The 12,578-nt window shown below is 23.8% G+C and overlaps 1 protein-coding gene across 2 annotated transcripts; it reads right to left on the bottom strand.

Moving 5' to 3' along the window:
- Positions 1-3,522: 3,522 nt before the first annotated feature.
- On the bottom strand, positions 3,523-9,154 carry LOC113557271. 2 transcript variants are annotated; one of them, XM_026962698.1, is made up of 7 exons: positions 8,944-9,154; positions 7,730-7,821; positions 7,582-7,666; positions 5,993-6,096; positions 4,736-4,935; positions 4,525-4,666; positions 3,523-4,004 (listed from the first exon to the last, which is right to left on the bottom strand). In XM_026962698.1, exons 2-7 carry the CDS (start codon positions 7,809-7,811, stop codon positions 3,925-3,927), a joined length of 693 nt encoding a protein of 230 aa, XP_026818499.1. In that variant the 5' UTR covers positions 7,812-7,821; positions 8,944-9,154; the 3' UTR covers positions 3,523-3,924. The 2 variants fall into 2 exon arrangements, with proteins under 2 accessions (XP_026818499.1, XP_026818500.1); XM_026962699.1 differs by having other exon boundaries at positions 7,730-7,818.
- Between the last annotated feature and the right edge of the window lie 3,424 nt (positions 9,155-12,578).

Below are 12,578 nucleotides of genomic sequence, written 5' to 3'. Positions count from 1 at the left end.
CTAATACTAAAGCTAACATCACAAAATGTATTCTGCTGAACGAAAATTTGTTATGATGTACGTTAGTAAGATAGAGACAACACATACGGGTAGGGCGTCCTCTTAAAAAAAATAATTTATTATAGGTACTAATGTGTTTTATTTCCAAAAATGATCAGTGTGGTAATGTGGTTATACCATAGACATAATATAAAATATTTATAATATATATAATATATCTGTGGGTATAATATGCTGGTATAGATTTTTATCAAAAGGGAAAAAATTGTCTAAAAATAGCAACCATAGAATATTATTTGTTTGCATTTTTAACCCTGTCACAATGTTACTTCCTACCACCAATTTAAGTACATTGAGAGTACGATTGATTTAGTCGTGATCGAGAAAGAAGTGAAATTCTTAATAAAATATATATAATAATAATAATATTTGCTTAATATTTAATATTATACAACCCGACAACCGCCAAATGTAAGTATTTTAGTCTGTTTAGTTTATTATTACTTTATAATAATAAATATTTTTATTTATTAACTAAATGGTTTGTTATTAAATTAAATTTAAGTTGTTAAATTAAAATTAGAAGTGGAAAAATTTAGAAATATGAATTAAGTATATTGTGCCATTTTGAATAAGGGAACCCATAAAGTTATACTTTATACTACAGGTTTAGCTATATTATTTATTTTGAGTGTGCAGGGAGAAAAAATGGATAGGTTAGGTTCGGTTAAGTACTATTAAGGTGCTTTATACCCATAAATTTACTTACCAAATACCACTGGTATCCACAATATAATATAAATTCATTAAAAGTATCTACACATAGTTCTTCAAAAATAGTAATAATATTGTGGTGTTTTCATACTAATATAGGTGACATATAAATAAATTAAACAACAATTTTTCCGTTGTTTTTGTCACTAATTAACTCCCCCCCTTTATCTACAAAAAAAAAAAATTTTTCCATGTTGCCTGGTAATGATTTGAATGGCCTGCAAAAATGTTGGTACCAACAATAAAAAAGTTGAAATGACACCCCTGACATATATATATATATATACATATACAGAATAATACAGTTGTGTATTTGAATTTAATTGATAAATTATAGTACATGTAATTTGTCCCATGAAAAAATTTACTGGTGTCTCATATCTCAGATTTTATTTTTAGATTCTGAACGGAGTGATAAATGTATTGATTCTACAATGATGTGTGTTTTTTTTAAATTTTTTTTATTTTTGTGCCTGTCATCACGTTTTGGAGTAGTACTTATGCTTTGATTTTTGACTTCAGCCTCTCTTAGAAAAGGAAAATTTATCTAGTTGCCAGTTGATACTTTGGAGGTCAAAAGTTTTTCTAGTAGTTTTCAGAAGCGTCAGGAAAAACCCTAAAAAAGTAACGGAAAAACGAAAATTTTTAAATTGTTAGCCACAATTTTTGTTGAAAATCATTTTAATAGTAATTTTAAAAAAAATTCTTATTATGAGTACATTAAATCGTATTTTTTAAAGGCATTTTACTTATTGTTTTTAGAGCATTTAAATCTGTTCTCTAGTGATATATTATAAAATAGCCACGATGCATGCAGTTACGGTACACTGATGTTTGACACCTACAGATGGTAGAACACGGTTGAGAACGTTTTCACATGCTTTTATGCAATGTTGCAGCACAAAATAATATTTTTGATATTATATTTTAATATTATATACAAGTTATATTATTAACATTTGATATAGATTTTTTTGTCATTTAAAAATATACAAATATTAATTATTTTTTAGTTCAAGTTACCACCATTTAAATTGTTTTTCCAAATAGGTACTTATTTCTAGTTAATTTTAGATACTGCATGAAGACATGATATCTTTAGTTTTTTCAAACTCTAAACTCTTAGAATTTATAATAGAATTAATATGGATCATAGTCATTACTGGCCATGGTTTTGATAATATAGTTTTCGATTGATTTTATTATTGTTACGGTTTGTGTTTGAATTTCTTTTAAAACAGAAATCATTACAATTGTAGGAAGAGTCTTGCTAAAAATTTAGATAAACGACGTCGTTCAAAAAATCGTTCTCAATCGTTAGAATATAAGGTATAAAATATTATTTCTTTGATTTTCCAACAATCATTCTCAATTGTATAACACCGCTACTTACTACTATCTACTATGCAGTGGGGCGATTATCTACTTTCTCCTTACATTTTATTTTAAATAATAAGCAAGTCATAATACCACTGCATTTTTAACCTTTTTTGAAGGTTTCTCTGAAATAGTTACAGAAAATATAAATTATAATGTATAATAAAGCTTAAGTCACTGGTGTACAAATATGATATATGTTTAATTAAGTTTGATGGTGGCTTGATTTATTTTTAATTCTCAAATCAAATATAAAAGTGAATATAATCCTACTATAGTATTACTTCATACATTCAACCTTATAGAACTTCATTCGTTAAGAATATGAAGAGATAGATAAGTTAAGATGGATTGTATTAATAGTAATTATGGTACAGGACACTAAATGATTATCAACTCTGGCCCTCAACCACAGATCACAGTATAAATTTGATGATCATGGTGCATATTCTATACATTATATTTTTAAGATATTATAATTATTACACACTTGCATAACAATTGACCAACATATTTGTCTTATTGATTATTTTAAAGTATAAGTATATGCTTGTTTTATAATTGTAGAAAACATGTCTCAATTTAGTAATTAGGTACTATATGACAATATATACAATATAACAATGATATGTAGAGGAATTTTGAGAGTATATACAGTTAACAATAGTAAAATGTATAATAAATATATATTTTTTTTTAATTACAAAGCTATGTTATTATTTTAAAATTATATATATTATTATTTTTTTAAATAAACATTGTGTTATTTTAATATGATTCAATAATGAAATCTATGTCTTTATAATATATATTATTCAATAAACTTTTCAAAAAAAACTTTGTACTTATCTAAATATTAAAACAAATAAAATGTATGTGTAAATAAAATACAAATTACAAAAATAGGATTCAGTTCTAAAATGGATATAATTGTAATAAAAATATAAATGTAGGTATTCAATAAAATTAATATTTTTACAAATTTTGTCTAAATCGTAACTTTATAACTATTGCTATTATATAAATACAAAATTTTTTTATAGTTTATTTATACTTAATATAAGTTTTTTTTTAAATAATAATTATTTTAAAATATTTTATACATTCAAATAATACGATTAAATATTTAGAAACATATAATTTAATTTATTGAATATTAAACACAATAAAATACATTTTAAATTTTAGCAGTGAGCATAAAAAAATACAATGAATATTTGATTAGTGTTATAATTCAAAATGTCTTTTATTATAATCATTTAAAAGTTTTATTTAATTATAGAACATAAGAGAGCTACAATAATTTAATTTAAAAAAAGACTACTTATTTGTTTTAAATTCTTACATGTAATATCTAAACACCTAATAAAATACAGAGTATGTTATTTTTAGTCTATCATTTACAATAAGCAAATTTAGTCAAAAACATAATTGTTGAATTTATATGAAATTAACTAATACAATAAACAAATATTGACTTATATAAAAAGTCATCAATATTTAACTATTTTAATATTTTTAAAGTGGAAACTGATTAAAGAACATATCAACAAAAACATTTAATAATTTCAATTTGGATATTTTAATAACAAGTCTCAATTTATACAAAATGACAGCAAAAGTAAGAATACTTTTAAGTAGTTTTTATTAAATTTACACTTCTATATACAATTGCTTTATTGGAACATTATAATTTACTACTGGATATTAAAAATATAAGCTATTTGGCACTTAAATATGAAAATGCATTCTATTCTGATTTTTCTTGAGTTGTTATTTTATCATTTTGTGTATTTTTATAATACGTCCAAGGCGTTGTTTTGGTGTAGCCATACCTTTTCTTGGTCTACCAACTAAAAGAAAAACATTGTGAAATATATAAATTATAATTTAAAACAATATTATAAGCAAACACAAAAAAAAAAATGGTACAATGTGGGATTTGAATCCATAACTTTAAATTTTAAACATATAAGTAAAAATTTTAGTGCTAATTGGTGCTTATTAGCAGTTTAAATTGAAAACATTCCTATTTAGATGGTTTTAGCTACGTATATTTCTATTAATATACCTTCTCCTGATTATTCCTAGGATAACCGATTAATTAAAAAATATGAATAATATATTACATGCTAGAACCATGCACTATTTACCGTATGACTCCATAATGGATGTATGAACAACAGCCCTTTCCCCCTAAGTTGTGGTTATATTTAAATATTAAATTAAAACATCTTTAAACAATTAAAAGCCTCTCTGCTTTTAAAATATCTTGACTATACACTATCTGTATGTATTAAATTTTAAGGAATACATTCTATTTTGTACTAAAATTGTGAAATAAAGACATGATAATATTATTCATTGTATTACCTTTAGGAGTTTGTGAATCACAACTTTTTTTTGTAATTGATTCACCAATACTTGTTATGTCTTCTTTAGCAAAATCAGTATCTGGCTTTGAAATATCTATGTCTTCTAAAACTTGTTTACATTTTGGTAAGCGACCCTTTTTCTGGTTAAGGAAAGCAAAAGATTATAAATACTTAATTATTTAAAGAATGATACTAATATTAAAACGTACCAAACGTTTAATTGCTACTTCATCATTATTCTTGTTATTTTTACATTTCTTTTTCTTTGATAAAGGTTTTTCAACTTTTGGATACAGACATTTAATATGTTTGCGAGTTAAGCGGTCCCCAGGAGTTAAAATATTAGATGGTGGCTGCCATGTCGCATCATTGGTATCTTCATCATCAGAGTTTGTTATAGCTGGATATACTATTATTAAAATAAAATAATTGTATAACAATTAAAAACCAAAATGTTTGTCAATAAAATACATTAAGCATTATTGATAGAACAAGTCATTAAAATAAAAAAAATTTAATTTTTAATTACATACAAGTACTTTAAAATTCACCCATCCTAATAGTTCAAGACAAACAAATATATGATTAAAAATAAGAAATTTGTATAAAAGCGAGTGCAATATTTAAAATTTCTATAGTTTTTCTGGCATATTAATTTTAAAAGCTAAAAATGTCATTAATCAATATTAATCTTGCACATTCAAAGTTCATACATCAACGAAATGCATTGCTTACACAATAAGAGGCATTCAGAGGTAATCAGATATATTTACATACCATTCAAACAATCTATCAATATTGCTTAATAAATTATTGGATCACACGGAGAAAATAAATATTTTCAGGTTGTTGAAAACTAAAGAAATTTAAAATATTAAAAATCATGAATAATTTCATTAGTAAATAGTGATTAAATACTATTACAAATATTATATATAATACAATTAATTATTTGTAATCATATATATAATAAAGAAGTGATGACTCACTAAATAATTCAGATATTCTGGATTAATTATTGTTTTAATACAACTTGGGAATCAAGCTTACAAATCAGTCAAAATTTAAAGTTACAATTTCTCAATAAAAAATTATTTTAATTTAATAAAATATTTCTATATTCTCTATATTTCTCTATTTCTATAGTTTTAGATTAACTGCAGTAATGTATGATATTACAAATCAATTTAGTACTCAATGCTGTTTTATAGTTTTGGTAATATTATACAGGTACTGTGAATTTTTTAATAGTGATTAAAAAAAATTAAATAAATAAGTTCTTTAATAAATCAGATATCTAGCCATCTAGGTACTTGAATATTCTAAAATGTATATGTATATTTATAATATTAATATTGTATTCAAAGTTCATACAACATTCTACAAAATATATGAGTATAAAAATTAACTATTCTTATTTTCACCAAATCAATATAATAAAAAACAAATATTTTAAATTAACTTACTAAAATTTTCATCTTGACGAATAGTTTCAATTGGTTCATCACATAATTCGATCAACTGTGATTTAGTTTCATCAACTTTTTGAACAAATTCACAAGTGTATGATCTATATTATGTATAATTATTTTATTTTATGTATTCTAATTTATTATTAACAAAGGTTTGGACTTTATAGCACTTAAAAAAAATATATTACAACCCAATATATCTTGAAATATGTGCAATAATATTCTCTAAAATATAGTAAATAACAAGAACAAAAATTTTATTTTTATATTGATTATTAGTTATTACTTATTACTTTTTACTTTTTAGACATATTAAACTTTAGATTTATAGTTACAAAACCATAAAATAATCTTCAATTAAATTGATTTTTAAAGCATTAAGCAATACTATTCAAAATAATTTTAAAAATAAAAACAGTTTTATGTTAATATTGTTTTGTTATTAATTTGTAGAATTGTATATCTTCATCTTGTGTATAGTGTTTATAATTTTTGGTATTATACATCATTTGATTAAAACAGTTTTACTTATTGTACATTGTCATTTTATTTATATAATTTAATTATTTTGGGTCAAATACATATGTAATATAGTCAAGATGATTTGATCTGGTAATCAGTTAATAATAACTTAGCTTTTCATCAAGTTAAATATTTTTTATTTGCTTTCATCATTATTTATTAAAACGCTACATTCAAAATGTGTTTTACTAAATTGTACCTGGTATAGTGAAAACATTTAATATTACTGGTACAGCGCTATTTAATAGATCACTTAAATTGTATTAGATCAAGTATTTAAATAATTAAAGTTATAATAATAGTAATAACAATTAAAGTTATATTACAGTATTATTATATAGATAATCATTTTCAACATCTTTTTTTACTTAAAAATTATTAAAAGTTATAATTAAGTGTAAGTTAAAATTCAATTATTTGTTAAACCATTATTTCAATCTAAGATTTTTTCAAAATCAGTTATCAAGACTAAAATCTTTACATAATAATATTAGACAAAATATATAACTAAATAAAAAGAAATACGCTGGTAAAAATAACCAAAGCCAAAAACTACAATTAGAATGTTTTTTCTTTCTTTTTTAATATTTCATTGCAAAAACGTTTTTCTTTTAGTATTCAAAATGTATTGGTTGTTAATATTTAATAAAGTTTAGACATTTTTAAAAACAGTTAAGTACACACATTGTACAATGTGGGGGTGAGATATCGCTGAATCTCTTAAATTAACAGTAACCTTATCTCAACGCTAAACAAAGATCTATTATTCGGTAAACTAGTTATCTAGTAAATTTTTTTTTTATGTTACTTCCTTTATTAAATTTTAATTTAAATAAAATAAATTTGATTTTAAACGCAAGTTAGAGAAAAAAGTACTAATAATTAAAATTCTTAAAATATTGAAAAATATACAATATTAAATTTTATACTCAGAATCATTGCAAAAAACAAATTTATAGCTACTATATTTTTTTAATTTGTGGTCTTTAGTAATTATTAAATGCTATAGAATCAGAGTCCAGATTACTAAATTTTGTATTTTTTAATTGATTAACACTTACACAACTTCATCTTGCTCTGTGGATGAATCTTTACCTTCAATGTCTACATCTGGTTCTTGCTTCTTTATTCTGATAATCATTTTATCTAAATAAAAATATTATTATCAAATTAATAATTATATGGAATATAAATAAATCATAAACATACCTTGAGTAGCTAATTCACTAGAATACTTTTTTAGATGAGAGTTGTCAGGCATTTCATCGATATCTAATTCCATATTTGTCATAAGCTACCTACTATAAAATATATTAAAACAATATTAAAGTAATTTGTAAATGTATTATAAACAAATTAAATTAGAATTTGTGTACATTACACATATATACATATTAGATAAGGTTAGGTTAGATAAAACTTAATGGAGATAATTGAGCTATCTTAATGAAACTAAATATACCTATTGAACAAATAATTAAATTGACCCAGTACATAATCAATAATCATTGAATACAACAAACAACTTCACTGGTTAAAATATTATCTATTATTATTCATTTTCATATGGATTATAAAATATTGTTGGTTAGGTTAGGTAAAGTTTTACAATTTATTTTTAATTTGTTATTAGGAATCGCTAAAAACCAAATGCATAGACATAGTATATCATACAAATTATTCAATTACAAAGAATTTAAAATTGTTCAGTAGCTTGTAAGCAATATTCTGATTTTCCTATAATTTAAAAAATCTCCCAACCGGAAAAAAATATATAAATTATATAATACATTAATTACTATGACCATAGGTAATAGTTTTATTTTCATTTGGGTAGGTATACGTATCATACCTGCAATATAATAATCAAATTAATGTATAATTGACATTCACTTAGAATAAGACATTTGAATCTATGTTACTTTGTTTTCAATGATCAAAATAACCATTTTTATTGTTTGTCATACAATATAAAAGACAAACATGAGTATATTAAAAGTGTTAGCGAATATAATACTATCAACAACACAATTGTACCACGAAGATATAGATAAGAATATTAGGAATGCCTAAAGTACTACAGATAATACATTTAGTAATGTCACTAAATTTACTATTGGCACAATGGTACTTCAAAGGTCTACAAAAAATGAATTATATTTATGTGAAACAAAAGAAATATCAATTGAAATTCTGAAAAACCGTAAACTTGTGACGAAAACTATAAACTAACTAATAGGAATAATTAACCTGAAAATATTTATATACCGGCGTAGTAATTTCATCGCTACGCAAACATCAATACGACTATCTACTTGATGTTATATAACGGTACAAATGGAATAATGGATATCGGTAAGTAACAAAACATCGAAGTCAGATCTGATGTATAGGAATCCGCTCAACGACTATGGAATACTTACCTAAACAAACAGCGTTTAACACTGAATTATGATGCAATAAAGAGATCGATAAATCTGACCGTCTGGTTGATGGTTGCACAAAAAGCTCCCATTTGAGCGCACAACGGTATGAAGCTACGAAAACAGTATTGGCGACGACATATTAGAAAATAGTTAACCGACAAATTGAACTAACGTTTTTTCACGAGAACAACAACACAACAATCATTTGTTTTCTAAATATTATCATTCGTGATATCGAAAACCGACTATCGATAACTATTCGATAATATTATCGTAAATTCGAAATTGCTGTAACTCAGAGATTATAGAACCAACCGACCGATCTTAAATCGTAGTATCGATATCCGACGATTCCAACGACGAATAATTAATAACCATGGATTCATGATTATTTATTAATATTAAATAATTATAAATATAATAATATTAGTTAAAACAGGTAGTCAGTATCAACAAAATCGTTAATATTCGAATAATCGTATACCGACGAGGCGATGGACTACGTGTTTGGTTAGTGGCGCAAATAATAATAACATACTATCGATAGTCCGGAATTCAAATCATTCGATAGCGCCAATAAAACACCATTATCATTATTCATTGTAAATTTGTGATTGTTGTTAAGTTTTTGTTGTTAGAAAGTAGGTGCGTGAATCAAGATTTTTGATTCAATTAGAATTTGTCGGGTGTCGGCATGTTTTTGTTATTGTATTTATTATTTAATATTCTTGATGTAACCCTCCTCCTTCAACTGTAAATTATTAAAAATCAAAATTCAAACAAGTAATTTTTGAGTTAGGTATAATTTTTTGTAATTTTGTAGTATCTAAGGATATTAGATATAAATGTATAACCTATGATATTAGGTTATAAAGATATAAGAGCTATAGTGACTTAACATTTTTAGTAATCAATTAGGTATCTATCAACACTTATAATTTTTTTAAATAAACCAATTGGTTTATACTTAAGTATAGGTAATAGTAAACACTAAATTTTCAATAAAATAGTTTTATGTTTTAGTAAAATCATTTGTAAGCATTTTAGCATTTTTTTTATCTTTAGTATAAATATTTTTTAAGTTGAAAAACTACTCGTTTGAATTTTAAATGAAATAGGTAATCGAAATGTAAAAAAAATATAACCATTTTATATTCCACTATATATTTGAAAAACAGATGTTAGTATCACCACACTCCTGGAACAAATCTAGTTTAGCAAACACTCAAATTTTTGAATTTTTTTTTTTGTAGAAACCTAGGTAAATCAACGTTTTAAGAATGTTGGGCAAAATAAAATTGGCGGAAATCAATAGTTTTTAAGATAAAGCTGATCAAAATTTTCGGTTTACATTAAATCCTTTATAGTATAGTATATTTAATAATTTAATATCGAGATGAATCACGGAAAAAAAAACAAAAAAAAAATAACCATGAAAATAAAAACAAAATTTTATATTTTGTCATATTTCATAAAAAATAAGTTTTAATTTTCTAATTATAAAAATTTAGATTAATAATTTAACTACCCAGGTGTTCTATTTGTTGAATACCCTTGTAACCAAATTTGCAAATTTTAAATAATTAAAATATATATATAGATATTTTATATTTAAAAATACATAAAAAGTAGCTTTTTAACTATATTATACTATGTTTTGGAAGTAGTATTTTCATTTTGAGAAAATGTAGGTAACATGCTAACATCATTCAATTAACATCATGTATCTTATATCTTTGTACCTATGTATCACCATATAGTGTATGTATAAGTAATAAGTATATAGAATATAGCCATAAAAGTATTATAGAGGCATATAACTACCATTAAGATAAAAAAGGTATCTACGTTATTCATTAAAAATTTTGACTGATTTAGACTGTAAGATAATACAGACACACGCGCATAATTTTATTGTAGGTATTACCTAGTAACTAGTTATATATATACCTATAATATAGATTATTTAGTTGTTACACAGTGTAGTATAACATTGGAAATCAAAGGTGTTATCGAAAGGTCGTATTTAAAGTGGTTTAAACCTAACTTAACCTAACCTAGGATGGAACAATAGGTTTATTAAATTAGTAGGACAAACACATCCAACAATTTGGACTATTATAGCCAAAATAAGGTTAGAAGTGGCAGTTGACGAAATAAAGCAAGCCCAAAATGAATTAGGAGTATCACAACAGAAATGACAAAAAACGGTCTACAAAAAAATACAAATTCAACTAAAAAAATTAGTTATTATTTAGCGAAGATTATGATGATAGTACACGTGATATTGAAAACTTTATAACTGCCATCTCTTATACAATATAGGTAAGACATCGATGACACATTTTTTTATTTTAATTATTTTTATTTTATTCGACTGATAAAATGTGTATTATTATTATTTTTACTTTATTCGATTGATCACATTTTTTAAAACATAACTTATCCTGACTTTTTATCCAATTTTTTTCTATATTATACAATAATTTTAAATTGTTTCGATTCATTTCTGTATTTAAGTTAAAACGTATGTTTAATGAAAAATGACAACATTTAGCAAAATATGAAAATTTGGTTTTTATTTTCGTGTTTTTTTTTCTTTTTGGTTTTTATTTTCGTGATCTTTTTTTTTTGGATTTTTTTCTTTGGTTTTTTTTTTTCTTGACTTTTTTTCCGTCTACCACAACACCACCCCAAGTAAGCCTAGTTAACTTAAGTAAATTAACTTTTTAAGAATGATGGTGCAAAAACAAATTGGCGAAAATCATTTATTTTTAAATTACTGCCTCGTGAAGTTTGTGATTATACGTGTTATAATACGCATGTCGCATTCGTACATTCTTTTATAGTTTATTTACCTATTATACACGAAATATAATATTTAAAAATTAAAAAATAATAATAAATATCAATATACGATAATGTACTGATAACATTGCCCTATTGAGTTATTTAACATATTTACAACATTAAAGTGTTAACTCAAAAACTAAATTTGACCACCCAATTCTGATTACACCATCGTACTCAGCGTAAAAACCCCATCAATGTGGTAGAAAAAAATTTAGAAAACTGTGTAGGCGCTATAGACTATAGATTTATACCATACTCCTCATTATAAATACTCGTTAAAAAAAAAATATTGATCGTACTTGAAACTTACAAGTTACAATAGTATTTTCAAATGCAATTTCACTGGCTAAAATTATAACTTAACATTGCTTATACTACTGGACTAAAATATAAAATTGCTTTAATAACATTATAAATATATTATAAAATATACTTAGTAATAAATATAGTCGTTTTTCGTATACACTGATTTATCACTGAATTCAAATTTAACACATACCTACCACATTATAGTGACTAGTTCATTGACAAGGAATACGAAATACACTCGACATCTATACGACTATACTGTTCAACAGAGAGTCCTATATTATAATTTACCCAGTTTTAAAATTATTTTTGAATAGTAAGAATTAAAAAGTGACTATTATGTGTCAATAATGAGTTTTTGATCTAAAGATACTTGTATTTTGTTTTGGACATTAAGTCACTAATGTGATATGAGGATTTCCTAAAATTTCCGAATAAAAAGTATACAAATTTATGAGTTTTTGCTCCAA

This window comes from Rhopalosiphum maidis, chromosome 3 (genome assembly GCF_003676215.2).
Source record: "Rhopalosiphum maidis isolate BTI-1 chromosome 3, ASM367621v3, whole genome shotgun sequence".
NCBI classification, from domain to species: Eukaryota; Metazoa; Arthropoda; class Insecta; order Hemiptera; family Aphididae; genus Rhopalosiphum; species Rhopalosiphum maidis.
Note: the sequence above shows the minus strand (reverse complement) of the source record. Positions and strands in the feature narration are given on the sequence as shown.

Bases quoted from the DNA above. Each gene is read 5' to 3' on its own strand.
- LOC113557271 (XM_026962698.1), bottom strand. From the start codon at position 7,811: ATGACAAATATGGAATTAGATATCGATGAAATGCCTGACAACTCTCAT. The intron at 6,097-7,581 runs GTAAGTGTTAAT...TACATAATATAG, and splicing joins ACAGAGCAAGATGAAGTTGT to ATCATACACTTGTGAATTTG. The intron at 4,667-4,735 runs GTACGTTTTAAT...TTCCTTAACCAG, and splicing joins AAGTAGCAATTAAACGTTTG to AAAAAGGGTCGCTTACCAAA.